The sequence below is a fragment of the Lissotriton helveticus genome, chromosome 1_1, assembly GCF_964261635.1.
Source record: "Lissotriton helveticus chromosome 1_1, aLisHel1.1, whole genome shotgun sequence".
Lineage (NCBI taxonomy): Eukaryota > Metazoa > Chordata > Amphibia > Caudata > Salamandridae > Lissotriton > Lissotriton helveticus.
The window spans coordinates 2,071,417,949-2,071,435,509 of NC_136057.1; the positions used below are offsets into that span (position 1 = coordinate 2,071,417,949).

At 43.4% G+C, this 17,561-nt stretch overlaps 1 protein-coding gene across 1 annotated transcript in view; it reads right to left on the reverse strand.

Annotated features, from left to right (window-relative positions):
- ST6GALNAC3 (ST6 N-acetylgalactosaminide alpha-2,6-sialyltransferase 3) overlaps window positions 1-17,561 on the reverse strand; it is a 1,741,316-nt gene that overhangs the window by 849,845 nt on the left and 873,910 nt on the right. Inside the window, exon 3 of the mRNA XM_078645280.1 lies at window positions 1,528-1,937. Within this exon, the coding sequence (XP_078501406.1) occupies window positions 1,528-1,937 (410 nt within the window). The remainder of the gene's footprint in view (window positions 1-1,527; window positions 1,938-17,561) is intronic.

Here is a 17,561-nt window from a genome sequence, read left to right on the forward strand (position 1 = left end):
ATCCCAGCATTTGAATTTTTACTGTACACGCATTGCATTTCCTACCCGCATAGGGAACTCCTTTTATCGAACAGGGGTTACAATAGCAGGCAGCACAATGCAAATGCGAATCCTGGCTGGGATGCCACAGCAGCACAATAACCCGCCTGGATTGGAGAAGCCCCCAACCCCCCTCCCCCCCCCCCACCCCTATTCAGTTGCATAGGGATGCAGAATCACCAAAATGGCTGAGGTAATGGAAGTGACCTCAAGTGTCCTATGATTTTTCATGACATCATAGGCTGTACCCTTTTTGCCCTCTGACCCTCTCAAAAGTCCATTATTTGTTTCTACGGCCTCTTTCGAGGAAAACAAATAGAAACTGCACAGAATAAACAGAGCTTGGTCTGTTTGCATTCTGTTTTTGCTGCTCCCTCAAGAACCCATCAAGTTTAGCACAGGGACCATATGACAGTCTATCTTCTTTGACCCCTCGTTCACATCCATTCAAAAACGACAAAATGCAGGCCTGAGTGAGCACTGCGCCGTCCTTGAGCAGAACAATCTTCGGATCAAAAATGTTGTTAATGCTGTGCATTAGCTTGTTCCTAATACCATTCTGAAGGTATCATGATACACTGTGGTATTCATAACGTAATCCTTTGTATTATGTTGCAGAACCCTCTCTTCACAATTGAAATGCAGCAGATGATTTTAATTACTAATTAAAGGTAATTGTTTATGATGCTGGATTTCATTATTAAGAGTGATTAAAAACTTTAGTTAAGTGTATCTCTACATGCTAATGACCGTGTTAGATGGAATGCAGTTCGAAGTAGCCAATAAGAAATGTGCAACCATATCATTTAATCACGTGCTTAAACACCGGGCCCCTTTTTGACTCAATGGATTCAAAAGCATGCTTCTCTGTTAAGAAAAATATGTCATTTTACTAAAGGGAAGATTCACTTGCTATCCATGGAGTGCCAGAAAAAAAGTAAACAAGGATTTGCTATACACAACCTGGACTGTGTCAAAAGAACTTATCACCCATATGAAATCTGATTCTATTACAAGGGCCAGACTCAACCACAAGAGAAAGTGTGATCTGACTGCACGTTTAATTAGTTCGTGAATTTCTCTGTCGAATCTGATTGGTTTCGATGAGTACATAGTTTAACCAAAATGTATCTCATTCTTCCTTTTTGTCTCCTTTTTTCTCCTAATTGTGAAATCATAAAGCTCTGGGCAGTCCAAATCTACACAAGACTCTTTAAAACACCTTGAGCACAAAATCCTTAACTGACTTCCTTACCCATGCAGTCACTTACAATCTTACAGTTCAGGTGAGCAGCAATGTTACCTCACATTGAGATACAAAGCAGTATGTCAGGTGATACATTCCTAAGCCTATCCGCAGTGCAAGGTAACAAAATGTGTTGGATTCATTTGAGAAAGTATTCATGAATAATATGCAAGAAAATCTGAAACACCTTCTGATGCAGTTATTTCCACATTTGTGTAAATTTATAGGGATAATTCACTTACCGGTCTCTTCCAGTTTCCATTTTAAAAACATCATCACAGTGATGCATCTGCTGTTCGGTGGTCAAATAAATGTTAGCGTCTGGGTAGTTGGCGGCCACTTTCTTAAGCATGCTGTAAACAATGCCCTTGCCATCCATGCGCATGTTGCGGTAGGGGCCCCAGATCACATAGATAGTTGTGTTGGTTTCTTTGAAGAAATAATCAGGGTTCTGAAGGAGAAGTGGCACACTGGTGTGGGAAACGACCCGGATTGAAGTCCTACGACCCACATCATCCTCATAACCGGTCACTGGAGCATTATTCATTCTCCAAATGCAGGAGCTTTGGTCAATCTCTTTCCCCACTTTCTGTCCAATCATCTGGCCTGAATTGGAAACGACAGCACATTGGTCGCAGTCCAGATGCAGAGGCTGAGGAGGGAATGCGAGAACCATTAGGGGATGTTTTGTTGTCTAGACAGCATGGTTCATAGCATGAGCAAATATTAGTTTTTACTTCACAGTGTCATTACATTGGTACTACTTTTACATTGCATGTTTTACACTACAAAGGTATTACTGGTCCTCACTAATCCTGGTGCTGAATGAATTTATAGATGTGTTCCTATGGAGGACATGTAGGTCAGGACTTTACACATACATTTCCCTATTTCGGAAAGAGGGCATGGTGGGTTTACTATACAGAGATCCTCTCCCGCCTTCACTTCCTGAAGTAACAAGCATTTGCAATGCAATAGGTCTCGCATTATTTAATTTTGAGTTATTGGCATTGCTTTATGGTATAGCATGCATAGTATGTTATATGAGTTTACTTAGCGCAGACTGCCATTAGTATGGCCTCGTAGAGCTGTAGTAATAGTCACGACTTGAATCGACAGTGTGTGGTTAATTCATTTGCTGGCGCGGACTCTTCTGCGACAGGAATTATTTTTATGTGAACATTCTTTGTCTGGAATCAAGAAAATAAAAACGAGTTTGAGCTAGTGACATTGTAAATGACTGTTTTTTCTATGTTTTTAAAACTTAAATAAAAGGCAGTAATTTACAATGCCAATGTTTTAAACTTGTGTAAATGCGAGACCTACATTCTCTGAAACCAAATTCGGCAAAAAAAACACCATGACTCCAGGCAAAGCGAACCACGAAACCTTGATGGGTGCGGAGACATACATGGCAACAGGACGAAGCAAACAGTCCAAGGGCCCTTCTCAATAGATGGCAAAATAACTTCTGAACACTAAACTAGACCAGAGGGTGCGGGAGTATTGCCAAAGTAATCAGATGGAAACCAAGAAACACAAGTGTTAAGGCCGCCATTGAAGGAAGCTTTGGTATGTAAATACAATAGTCTTGTCTTTGGACAGACGTTGTTGGCTAGAAAAGACGAATGAAATTCCAACCACAAACCTTTGCGACCCACAGGAGGCCTTCCCTAGACCGAATGAAGCAATATGGCTTTCCCACTAGAAAAAGAAGCAAGCAGTGGCAAGGGAAGCATGAAGGGACGCACAAGTGTCGGAAAAGCAAGCAGAGACAGAGCAAGGAATCTGGGAAAGGGCAGGCAATTAGAGGCACGCAGGCAGCAACAGGGCAGGCTGGCAGGGGTGTTCAGGGAAAGAAAGCATGGGCAGAGGAGAGCCGGAGAAAGCAAGCAGGGACAGGCCAAGCAAAGAGGGGGCATAAAAGCATGGCTAGGATGGATTGACAGAACGCAGGGGCATGACAAGAAATCTGAAGCAGCGCAAGCATGCAAGTAAAGAAAGCATCAACGGGAGGAGCACGCAAGAACAGAGGACGCTCAGAGAAAGCAGGCAGAGACAGGGCAAGGAATAGGGGGAGAAAAGAGGCATAGGGGCAGGGCAAGGAATCTGAAAAAGCGCAGGCATGCAGGGAAAACAAGCAGCGACTGGAGAAGCAAGCAGGGACAGAGGGTCACAAAAGGAAAGTAGGGCATGGAATATGGGACAGGGTATTCGAGCAGAGAAAGCAAGCAGGAGTGAGAACGCTGGAACAGGCAAAGTAAGCAGCGACAGGGCAAACAAGTTGGGACAAAATAAGCAAGCTGGGAGACGGATCATAGGATTAAAAATGTACGCACCCACCGGAAGTCAGGCAATGTCGCCTGTGACGGGGGCGGGGCCGCGTCAGGACCGGAAGAGGAGGCATGCGTATCGCGGCCCGGGGCTCCTGTGAGCAGTGGAGAACCCCGGGCCCGCCAGCAGGAGGTTAGGCGACTGTTGCGGGGCTCCCTTGACCAAGAGGGAGCCCCGTGAAAGGAGCTGGCAAGAGCTGCAGCGGCAGAGTCCCCCGAGATTACCCCGGTAAGTTAGAAAGGGCTGGGGGGTGCGGTGTGCGGTGTGCGGGGGGGGGGTGTCAGCACTCGTGTGTCTGTGTGCGTGTGTATGTGTGTGTGGGAGGCTGTATGTACATGCGTGCGTGCGTGCATAGGCGCTTCTGTGTGTGTGTGTGTTTGAGAGTGCGCGTGCTCGTTTGAAATCGCCTCCAAGGCGATGCGCGCGGCCAGCCGTGTCTCCTGGAAAGGAGACACGGCAACAATAGGCTGTCGGCGGACACGCGCTTCCGCGCGTGCAGCCGAGACCTAAAAAGAGACATTTATCTTATAATGACAATCAGTCCTCTGCTACATAAGATAATGGAATTTGAAGCCCACACTGGGCACGCCTCTATGGCAGGAAAAATTACTTCTTCATAGCTCCCGCCTAGAGGGGTAAGCATGGTGTAATTTAATTGGAAGTTCCAAGTTGGGGAATATTTGGCAGGTGCACACATGAAAGACTTCCAGACCCTTTAAGTTGAACTTGACCTCCACAAAACACAATTTCATAATTACCTACAACTCTGCAAGGAGCACCTTGATTTATACCACTGAAAATAGCCCGCTAGAAGCCAAAATCACCCACGGTCAACAGGCAAAAGCAGAGTTTCACACATATGCACATTTCAAAATATAAATGCGCCTGTTTCGTTCCAGCCCCATCGAAGTGCGTTAGGAAGCCTGAGTGGCCTCATGGATGAAAGTGATTAGAGAGCTGTTAAAATGGCCCTTGTGAGCTTGTGATTCTCCCAATATTGGTCTTAGATATTTACCTCTCTTTCCAGACCCTTTAAAACACCTTCTGGAAAAAACTATAAGGTCTCCCTATAAGCTGTTCAAATCTCATTTGTCAGTTAGAATTGGATGTTCCATACATATCTGATTTGATTAGCCTTGCTCCATTTCTTTTATGGCACTCAGTTTGGAGTAGGGATTCTGTTAATCTTGCTCAAAAGTTTATTGAAGATTGCCTTTCAATGAAGCAATCGCACAGGATCCCCTGGAATATGTATATCAAAAACAGTTTATCCTCTCTAGGTTTAGCACACATATTTGAAACCCCAAGTAATTGTCTTTCTATTTCTAAAAAGGACATTAATACTTGTTTTTTAAACCAAAAGGCAAAAGAAAGACTTAAAATTAAGAGCTCAAAATACTTTCTGCAATAACTCAACATCACAGATTTTTCTTACTTAGGTGTCGCCCACATCTTATTCCTTGTATGCTGTCCTATCCAGCCGGAATTTTCACATTATAACAGTTTCTGCCCTGTCAATGCAACGGTGTGTCTACCCAATCTAATTTGCACATTATTTTCTTTTGTAAGATTTATATTGCTATATAAATATAATATAAATATAATATAGTTTTAGGCAATGTTGCCCAGGGATGTTCATTTTAAGATCATTGTCTGATCCCCTTGCTTGTTACTGTGTTGCATCTTTTTTTATGCCTTTCATGGAAGACCAGGAGATCGTTTAATAATTTAGAATGAAATGTAAGTTTTATTCTGTTTTTAACAGATTGTTTTAATAGGACATTTTATTACTTTGTATTATGATGAATGTCTTCGTCCTGTATACTTATGCTTTTATGATCTATTGAATAACGATCGAATAAAGTGATTTGACTGACGGACCTCTCTTTCCAAAGTCATAATAAAGGCCAATAGACCTTTCCTGCCAGCTTGATCTATTAGGAAATTTATAAGACATGAAGGCTCCTGAGGAGATCATAGGCGGGTGGGCCCTGGGACCATGCATTACAGAGTCATTGCCTGGTTTTAAAACTTTCTTGACCTTCCTCGCTTTGCTGCATACAGGAAAGCAATTGATTGCTACACAAAAACAAAGAGTCTATTTCTGAGGCTAGTGGACCACAAAAATTTCACAAGATATGGGGGAAATTGTGGGACTACTACAAACTAATGTATACATCTGTTGACAGATTAGATGAACTTATTTATGTGATTGCATTGTGTATCTTTTATGCGTAATGTTGTGGTTTTATAAAACAATAACATTTGGTTTATAGAAATATTCTAGAGGATGATTAACAAAACTAATGAGAAAAGGAAAACAGATAAATACTCATATCAAATATAAGAAGTATAGGAAAGTGTATTGAGGCAAACAAATCTAGAACGACAGCAGCAACAGATCATCAGTATGAAGAGAACTTATGATGAAAAAGAAGAAAATGTGACCTTGATAATAGAGTGTAGCAAAAGTATGAACACAAAAAGATAGCAATGATCATTTAGTTTATCAACTGCAGAATAAGCTTGGAGGCACCATCTAATAAGGTTACTGTTTTTAAAGTACTGGTCATGTCAAGGGCACAGGTGAGTGTCAGTAGGCAGGAAAACACGTTAGGCTGTAGAAAAAGATAAATGTGCACACAGGAAAGTGGGTATTAGAGATTAGAGGATACCACAAATAAAACACACAACTTCAGGAAGCCTCAAGTCTGATTATCATTTAATGTTAAATAGCAATCGCCACAGACAATTGTAATTTTAATTAACCTTGACTCTAGGTAGGAACCTGTTGGTTGGAGCATCAAACAAATATACATATATATGCTTAAGCAGACCTTGTAAAATGGCCGCTATGTTTGCACTACAATGTAGACTTACATTCAATTCAGCCCTCTCTGACACAATTTTAAATGGTGGGTCACATTTTGAACATGCTAGCGTAAGCAAGGCCGTTTGGCCAAAATGCGTTGTATGAACTGGTGCTGTTACTTTCACAAAAGGATTTATTGATCACAGAGGCAGTAGTTCTGGATTTACTGATTTACTGATCACGTCCACTCCTGATTTCACTCATCAGCCCCACTGGATGTTTCAGCTGCAAAGCTGAGTTGGTAATTGGTATATATATATATATATTCACTGAAAAAACCATAGGTTATAGACCATATATAGTTAGGAATTAGCATTTAGAAAACCTTATTTTACTCACACAAAACCATTGAAATTCCATATATAGTTAGTTGCACTAACTATATATCGCGCACCCGCAATCCACTGCTGATGATGTCACATATTACATCATTCATGACATGGTCAGTGACATCACTGATGACATCACTGATGACATCATCTAGTGTCTGTGTGTTTTTGTAAAGTTTAAATACGTTTTACATATTGAAGAATGACTGGATGGATGGAAGACTGAGTGTGTGTGTGGCTGGCTGGGAGGTGTGTGACGCTGTGCATATCAATGTGTACTTGTATCAGTGATTGTATAAGAGAGTAAGTATGTGTTAGTATATGTGTGAAAAGTATGGTGTTCTGTGTTTAACTATAGATGAGGAAATCGAAGTGTGATTGATTCTTCACAGGACTGACTAGGTGTATGAGTGCATATGATAGTGTTCTAATAATAACTGACTGTATGTATGAGTAATTGTATGGGTGAATGAGTGAATGTGTGTGTAGACGTACGAATCAGTGAGTGCGTATGTAGTAACTGGTATTGGTGTGTCATGATGTCATCAGTGATGTCATTTGAAATGTCATCAGTGATGTCATTTCAGATGTCATTAGTGATGTCATCAGTGATGTCACTGAAGTATGGTGTTCTGTGTTTAACTGTATAGATGAAGAAATGGAAGTGTGATTGATTCTTTACAGGACTGACTTGGTGTGTGAGTAACTCCATGGATGAGTGGCAGTGTGTGACTGTCTGCATAGGTGTATGAATGCATATGATAGTGTTGTAATAATGAGTGACTGTATGTATGAGTGATTGTATGGGTGAATGAGTGAATGTGTGTGTAGACGTAGGAATCAGTGAGTGCGTATGTAGTAACTGGTATTGGTGTGTCATGATGTCATCAGTGATGTCATTTGAGATGTCATCAGTGATGTCATCAGTGATGTCATTTGAGATGTCATCAGTGATGTCATCAGTGATGTCACTGACCATGTCATGAATGATGTAATATGTGACATCATCAGCAGTGGATTGCGGGTGCGCGATATATAGTTAGTGCAACTAACTATATATGGAATTTCAATGGTTTTGTGTGAGTAAAATAAGGTTTTCTAAATGCTAATTCCTAACTATATATGGTCTATAACCTATGGTTTTTTCAGTGAATTTTCAAGGTTTTGTAAATGCTAATTCCTAACTATATATGGTCTATAACCTATGGTTTTTTCAGTGAATTTCATTGGTTTTTTAACAGCTAATATCTGTAGCTGTAAAATGTATTCTTCTTTAAATCCAAAAATATATTTTATATGTTTATTAATAATTTTTTTTTTAAATATTTTTTTTTCTTCGTTCCCGCTTCGCGAATCGGGAAGCTTCCCGTTAGCTGACCTTGATGCCGCGAAATAGACCGCGAGCCGGTAAACGTTTCTTTACCGCAACTGCCGCGTTAGAAAACAACATCGTGACGCCTCCCGTCCGCATGACGTTTCGCGTTGTCGCGTGATACGTCATATGACGTGCTACGTTAGCGAACTGGTACGCTTACCGAGTCGCAAAGCACAGGTTTCTGGAAGCAAACCTGGAGGCCCTGCAAAGCGCTTAACGTAAACACAGCAGGTCATGTGACTTGGTAATAACACTTTTCATTGGTTCATTTCGCTTTTGGTTTCCTAATGATGTAAGACTAGGTCATATAATCTAAAATGAACACTTTTCATTGGTTGAGAACTATTGTTTTTCCCAAATGATGAAAACCCCTCCTTCTTTCCTCACTCTGACTTTCATCTTTGTGAGAGAAAGACCCTTTGTTACCAGTGAGCAATGGCTTCTTTAGTAGCTTCAGATGGTGCTTCCCCACCACCTCCACCACATCCAAGGAAGAGTGGACCACCTGCTCAAGTTATAATTCAGCAAGAAGAGGAAGAAGAAGAACAGGACGACGAGCACGAAGAGAGGCACTTTTTGCCTGAGGAGCCCAGGACGTCTCACCGGAAAGAAAACTTCATTTGGCAATTTTTTAAAATTCCCAAAGGTCAGAAAAAAGTAAATGCAAGATACGTAACTTGCCTTATATGTCAAGATAGACTGTCCAGAGGGACCGACAAAAAATACAGTTTCGGAAACTACACAATGCATCGCCATATGACTAGGTGGCATCCTAACAACTACAGTGCTGCACAGTTTCGTAACGACCTAGATAATCTCCCTATTATGGCCAGAAGATCTGTTGTACCGGAAGTAACGGGACCAGAGGGCAGGGAGATGGTGCCAAATATTCAAACGAGATTTCATGAAGTAAAACACGTCTGCGTACATTGCAATGGATTCATTTGCTACGGAGAAAGAAGCATCACTCTGATCAACAGAGCTATTGACTATCATATGCAAGTTTGTACGAAACGCCCCAAATAATAAATACTTTTTTTTTGTTTTGTTGCTCCTGTTGAGCCCTTTACAATGAATCGTTTTCATTGCCCCCTGCAAGAAAAACCCAAAAAAATATAAAACTGTTCAGAAAAATTCAAAAAAAGTAAAAAAATGTTCAGAAAAATAATAAAAAAAATATAAAACAACAAAAACAATAAAAAAAAGTTCTTTTCAGAACTACCTCCCCGTTATTAAAAAATTGGTACAATATTTGGAACTGTGCCAACCTCTATTTCTCGTAGTTCGCTTCCCAGTTCGCTCGCCGGTACGCGAACCGGAAGTGAACCAAAAAAAAAAATACAAAAAAAAACTGTAAGTATAAGGGAAGGAAACAGACACTTATGTTAAAAGAAAGACAGCTATAGGGGAGTAAACTAGAGATACTATTACCCGTAATCCACTGCTGATGATGTCACATATTACATCATTCATGACATGCTCAGTGACATCATCAGCAGAGGATTGCGGGTTTTTTGGCAACGTGCCTTATCCACGGTTTAATAACGCTGCCTTTTGCTTTATATAAGTTTTCAAATTGTATGAAATATATACCAATAGGTCGTTATGAACCTTTAGGTAGTGCTTTTCTTCATGAGGTCTGGTCGCTTCCATACACATACAGATGTTTCAATGATTATCAAGAAGTTTATCTGAATGGAGAGGAATGCACTGAGACGCCAGATCATTCACTAATGTGTAGGCACATACAGTTACACGGTTCATGCAACAAACACCGACCAAATATGGCTTGCGTGTTGCAAGGCACGCCAGTTCCTGCTATCATCCCCACGTTCAAGTTGTTGGAAAATGGTAGTTATTTGATGCTCAATAATGAAGGTTGTTCTGGGTTAATTAAAAGTATTCCTTTTATCGTAACAGTAAGTGAACGGGTTATTTGCTGCAGAAATGTTCTATTTCCTCCCACACATGAACATAGGGAGTTTTCAATCTGGCTACAAATACCAACCTTGGGAGCACATTTCAACGGCATGGCAAGAATAAGAGCTCTTTTGTCTCAGAGAGAGGTGGCCTTGAGTTCGGCCCGTGAAACTTTCGTGCTTCACATAGCGAACACCCGTACAGAGGTGCAGACCCTTTTAAATACTGATTCGCCTTTGCATTTCAGCGACATGGTTCGGACTATCTTTGACGCGTCCTCCACAAAGGCCCTGGCGCACTTTTTTAAAGTTGTTACCAGTGGTCTCGTGACTTCATTTGAGAAAATCTTTGGAGTCATCCCTGCTTTCTTTCATTCTATTTTTTCCACTCTGCTTCGTGGATTCCCATTTTTACTTGCATTACCAGCGGACGCTCTTGTGCTTTTTTACATTTTTAAATATGGATGTCCCTCCTGTGCAAGCTCCCGCCCTGCAGCTGCTGACACTGTTCCGCAATCGCATGCTAGAATATTATGGCACAATGCCGTTGGCGATATTAAGCACGGCAGATGGATTATCTTTTCGATTCTCCTACTTCACCTGTGTCCAGCCTGTATTTCACTGCCTGACCTGTGATTTCGATTGGGCCATTGATTTGTGTCTCTGCGGACCGGTTTCTCCTGACGTCGACTTTAATCAGCTGATGACTCCTATCATTACTCACGAGTTGGTTTGTCCTGGCGAAAGGATTATGGCTGTGGCATTGATGCATGGACTAATTGGTCCCTGGAATTTACTGGCGGCAACACAGTCTTTCTTGGAACAGAGCTTTCTTGAAAACCCACCGAGCTGTCCTCTGATGGTGATAGAGGATCCGGTGCTGGGAGAGCACGTATGTCCTTTTCCGCTTTTAAATTGGATGGCTGAACTCTTTTCGGATGAAGACGGTGACTTCCTATTGGAGGCTGTTGCAGCTTATTTTGCATACACAGTTATGTCATAGACCTTTTTCATGTTTGATATGCTGAGTACTAGCATTTCATTGACAATTCATTGACTTATTTGTCAAGTTTTTATTATTTAGCTTGCCTATTGGCTTAAGACTCGATAAAGTACTTGGCTGTTTTATTTTTCTTTAGCATTAAATTTTCCTAGTTTTTAATGTTTTACCTTGCGGACCGTCCACATATAAAGTTGCAATCTGCTCTCATGAGATGGCACTTCTATTATCTTATTCAGTTCGTTTCCGGATCATGGGGAGGTGTCATCTAGGTCCTGGATATCTTTACACCGTGTTAAGTTAGCATGGGCTCATTACCGGTTTAAACGCCATTTTTCCTTTTTTGCAACTTCTGCACACGACACTTACTTGTTGCTTTAGCTTTCAACCTAGTAGTTCATCGTGGTTTACATGAGAATAATATGTTAATGCTCTACTATCTGCTTTGCTTGTTAAACTATATCTGTACAGCGAGTGCTGAAGTTTCAAGAACAACACGATACAGAATTGTTATGAGGTCTGATCTCCACGACTTCATACTCATAACATAAGTGCAGCTTCTGCCAATTCTGGGCATGAGGCGGGTTTTATATTGCTTTGCCGAACACACATACACAACAGTTGATGCGGTTCACATGAAGAGAGAGCTGGTGTATGCTGATGTGATTCCTTCAAATCTAAGACACTAAAGTATGGGCACGCCCTAAACCAACACAAACAGACCTTCTTAGCAAATAATATAATATGTGTATTAGGGAGGGTGAGATATAAGCAGCCGCGGGCCGTGGAGGGAGTTACGGTGGGGCAGGGAGGCGGGGAGGGGGAGGGGCAGGGTGGAGCCCTCTCCACCCTGCCCCTCCCCCTCCCCGCCTCCCTGCCCCACCGTAACTCCCTCCACGGCCCGTGGCTGCTTATAAGTGTTGCTAACTCTTATTCATTTACAGCATGTTAACATACTGTCACCATTCGCTTTTTATGTACTAGTAACTATGCTGGTAATTTTGCTACTGATAATATGTGTACTTGTATTATCTAAGATACTACGCCTGAGAAGACGGCATTAGTAAATAAACATTTCAAATACACATGTGTTCTTCTTAACTCCATGTTCTGGTTTCTAAGAAATATATAACGACCGACTGTTCATGAGTTCCACGTATCCTGAGGTACTATAAGTTCATATTCTGGATTGTCTAAACATTGAGAGTTTGTTATATCCAATGTGACACTGTACCTAGCTTGCTAAGGGGTTTTTGATTACTAAGGTGAGTTTTGGGACACCCTAATTCGCCGAGGTTCCAATCCTCTGTCCACAGTTCTGTGTGAGAACAGAAACCCTGCGACAGGGGCACCCCTGACCCTTGCTGGAGCTTCATCACACTTGCGATACAGCTCCAGCAATGCGCCACCTTTACGGCACAGATACATCACGCATCTGTGCTGTTTTTGCCCCATGATGCGCCGCATTGTAAATGCAGCACACCATAGGTGACGGAACAGCGGCACAGAATGACTAACACATCCCTAGTGATGCGCCAGTCATCATAAATCTATCCCTATGCTTCTTATCTTGTTAGAGATGAACCGCCATATGTATCATCAAAGTTTTTTGCATTTCCTAAATAGCGAACTTTAAGGAATAAATAGCGATTCTTTACCATTCCTAGTTTGCGATGAGCTATTTGCTAACTACAAATTACCCATTCATTTCCTTCATTTCCATAGGGCGGTTGGACTCACTTTTAGCTCGAACGGCTGAATGGATTTCCACGAAACTTGGCAAAATTGTAGGGACTGGTAGCCCGACGTGCCTTTGCTATGTCTCAAGATATATGCTCCAGTGGTTTTTACGAAAATTAACTTTGAAAAATATATATTGGGCTACATTGGCCTATATATATGTTGGAGCCCAAATGTAGCCCAATGTAGCCCAATGAAGCCCAATGAAGCCCAATGTAGCCCAATGTAGCCCAAAGATGGCCGCCAGAGACAAAAAAAACAAATGTAGCCCAAATATCAGCCAGATATAGCCCAACTATAGCCCAGTGACAGAATGACCAATCAGCTTCGCAAACCTCCGTTACGCGAAGCGGAGCGCTGTTACAGATATATATCTTTTTTTGAACGTTAATTTCTCAAAATCCACTGGAGCACATATATTGAGACCTAGCAAAGGCACATCGGGCTACCAGTCCCTAATATTTTACCAAGTTTCGTGCAAATCCATTCAGCCGTTCGATTATTATTATTATTTATTTTTTTTGCCCCGCGGGGCCCTTTTAAAACCTCCACATCAAACCTAGGGGGTCAGCGAGGATCTACTATGCCCCCTTATGGTCATTTGCCCCTTCGCTTTGGCCTCCTCTTGTCTCTCGATCATACCGAGAGACAAGATGGCGGCCGCTACGGACTGTTTGGAATGTTTACAGACGCCGGAGAACCAATCAGCTTCGCTTCACAAAGCTCCGTTGCGCGAAAAGTACGCGTACTGGAGCGCTGCCCGGTCCGCTGTTACAGATATATATCTTTTTTTAAACGTTAATTTCTCAAAATCCACTGTAGCACATATATTGAGACCTACAAAAGGCACATCGGGCTACCAGTCCCTACAATTTTGCCAAGTTTCGTGCAAATCCATTCAGCCGTTCGGGCTAAAAGTGAGGCCAACCGCTCTATGGAAAACTCAATGTTAAAAACACGTTTTGGGACCCCCCTTTTTTCTCGGCCCCCCCTTGACGAAACCCCCCCAAATTTTCAGGGGCTACTCAGAAACAAAATGTGCCATTTTCCTGAAAATTTCAGCCAATTCCGTCCACAAACGCCAAAGTTATTAGACATAGAATTTTCAAAAATCCCATAGAGAAAAAATCCTAACTATATATACCTACTGGCGACCGCCAGTAGGTAATATATATATATATATATACCCAGTAGGTATATATAGTTAGGATTTTTTCTCTATGGGATTTTTGAAAATGCTATGTCTAATAACTTTGGCGTTTGTGGACGGAATTGGCTGAAATTTTTAGGAAAATGGCACATTTTGTTTCTGAGTAGCCCCTGAAAATTTGGGGGGGTTTCGTCAAGGGGGGGCCGAGAAAAAAGGGGGGTCCCAAAACGTGTTTTTAACATTGAATTTTCCATAGGGCGGTTGGCCTCACTTTTAGCCCGAACGGCAGAATGGATTTGCACGAAACTTGGCAAAATTGTAGGGACTGGTAGCCCGATGTGCCTTTGCTAGGTCTCAATATATGTGCTCCAGTGGATTTTGAGAAATTAACGTTCAAAAAAAGATATATATCTGTAACAGCGGACCGGGCAGCGCTCCAATTCGCGTACTTTTCGCGTTGCGGAGCTTTGTGAAGCGAAGCTGATTGGTTCTCCGGCGTCTGTAAACATTCCAAACAGTCCGTAGCGGCCGCCATCTTGTCTCTCGGTAGGATCGAGAGACAAGAGGAGGCCAAAGCGAAGGGGAAAATGACCATAAGGGGGCATAGTAGATCCTCCCTGACCCCATAGGTTTGATGTGGAGGCTTTAAAAGGGCTTCGCGGGGCAAAAAAAAATCTTTTTTTTGGTGGGGTGCGCCCGGTTAGCGTAACGGGAAGCGGACTGGGGAGCATACTACAAGGAATGAAGAATGGTTGACTTTTAACTTATTGTATGTTTATAGACTTTTTTAAAACTTTTTTTTCTGCTGAGTGACGTCTCGGCCTATCTTCACGGGATGCAGTCCCTACCATCTCGGCGTTTAAGCCCAGGGGGACCGGTAGTGTGGGAGAGATAACGGGGCATATTATCAAGGGGGTTTATCTCCACTTTTTTGGCTTTAAAAGCCAAGAAAGCGGAGATAAAATTATCTCCGTATTACCTAGCTGTCGCTAACACCAGTTAGCGACCGCTAGTAGGAGATAGCGACCATCTTGGGCCCCACTTTGCATGTCAGTGATATTTATCACTAATGACATGCAAAGTGGGCATGCCAAGATGTTAGCGACTGGAAACAGTCGCTAACATCGCTATCTCCTATTACCAACTTTTGGAGATATTCGCGCTAAGCGCGAATATCTCCAAAAAGTAACACCTGCCCTGAGCAGTTCTTAGCCATGTTATCCAATGGGAGGTGGATAACATGGCTAAGAGCATTAGCTCGGTAATGCATGAATATCGCTGACTTTTCAGCGATATTAATGCATTGCGGCCGTTTTTTATCGCATTTGCGATAAACCTTGATAATAGCAAGGTTTATCTGCGATAATTTCTGACGATGCTTAGCGGTAAAAAATTCGTTGCTAAGCATCGTTAGGGATAAATATCGCTTAACTTTGGTAATAGGCCCCAACGTCTGTTAACGTTCGATTCGAAGGAAATCAGGAAGTGTTGAAAAACATTGTCTGCGCCATCTTGCCTTTTTTTCAAATGCCACACTTTTGTCGTGCACGGCAGCCATTTTAGATGACTTGACCAGACCCACTCTCTGCACGCTGTCGATCCTTAGCATGGCTCCCCACCCTCGCAAGCATCTCCCCCAGGCACTGGTCACCCCCGCTCTCTGTCTTATGCATGGGCAATAAACCTCCCCCCATCTGCGCTGCTCTTCCCTGAGAATCACACCCTGTGCCCGCCCGACACCTCCCTTTCGCCCTATTCACTACCGCACCCTCTGACACTCCTCTTCCTCTGTGTCCGATTGTCCAGGCCGGTCCCAGGCTATCAGCTAGCCCTGCAGATGTAGTTTATGGCCCCAGCTGTAAAGAATTACCCCTCTTCAAAGGAGTTATAGTAGATCAAGGCCCACACCAGATGAGATCCGTCACACCACACGCGTTCCTACTATCTGAAAACCATCCTGTATTGTGATTGGGGAGGGGACCGAGCCTGAAGCGGAAGATTCCAGGGATGACTCTTTGTACATCAAAGTTTTTACAATTATGTGTCACATTAAAAATATATAGCACTCCAACAAAGTAGTAGGATTATAAAACTTTAATAACTTATAAATATATACAACAAAACAAAAACAGTAAAAACATTTAAACATTTTTAGGGAAAAAGAAGGAAGTAGCGGTCGGTTGTGCGAATAGTCCCAAGGCAGCACAACGTCCAGATTTCTGGACGGCACCCAGGTGATGTTGCCTGGGTGCCGCACTGATTTCGGTATCCGTCGTGGGGTGTCGCGGGGGGTGGGTCATCAGTAGCGGTCTGTTGTGCGAATAGTTCCAAGGCAGCAGAACGATGGCACCAAGGTGATGTCCAGTAAGTTGCCGCCCTTCGAATAACGGCGTGGGGCGCCCCGGGGGGGGGGGGGAGGCGGCGTGAACGGGCCTCCCCAGGTGGAGCCTCGTCTGCTGTAGTGGGGCGCCCCTTTACCATTTCAGTTGCCATTCCGTCCGCTTTTGGTCCACTGTGTCAAAATCCGCAATTCAGCTGAGTTGCCGCCCTCCGAATAACGGCGTGGGGCGCCCCGGGGGGGGGGGCGTGAACGGGCCTCCCCAGGTGGAGCCTCGTCTGCTGTAGTGGGGCGCCCCTTTACCGTTTCAGTTGCCATTCCGTCCGCTTTTGGTCCACTGTGTCAAAATCCGCAATTCAGCTGAGTTGCGCCCACTCTTGCGGTGCAGCGATAGGCGGCTGTCACAGGACTCTCAAAATGGCGGCAGGCTCTTTCCTTTTTGGGCCTGGTCCACTGAAATGGCCCTGGGACACCTTGGAAATCGGACGCTTGTCTGCTAGGTCTTGGACCCCATTCGCGAAAGCGTCCCCTCCGCCTTGAGGATTCTACAAAAGTCTTGGGGGCCCCCGACTCCTGTAGGCTTCCGGTGGGGAGCGGCTGCCATGATTGCTCGCGGAATGACCACGACGGAGCCACGAGATGGTGGTGCTTTCATGCTGACGCCAGCTTCAGTCTGAAACATCCAGAAACAAGGTGGGGCTTTCATCGTTTGGGAAAAAAAAATAGTTTTCATCCAATGAAAAGTGTTATTTTTAGGTCATATGATCAAGCCTTCCATCATTAGGAAACCAAAAGTAAAATGAACCAATGAAAAGTTTTATAAACAAGTCACATGACCTATTATGCGGCATAGGGTATAAAAAGCGTAGAAAATCCGTTGGCACGTGAGGCGGCGTCAGTAGCGGACCGATGTGCGAATAGGCCGAAGGCAGCACAACGCGCCAAGATCCGGATGGCACCGAGGTGGTGTCCAGCAAGTTGTCGCACTGGTGTGGCCATCCTACAATGCTGAAAGTCGGCGTGGGGCGCCCCGTTGGCCTGTGAGATGGCGTCAGTAGCGAACCGATGTGCGAATAGGCCGAAGGCAGCACAACGCGCCAAGATCCGGATGGCACCGAGGTGGTGTCTAGTAAGTTGCACTGGTGTGGCCATCCTACAATGCTGAAAGTCGGCGTGGGGCGCCCCGTTGGCCTGTGAGATGGCGTCAGTAGCGGACCGA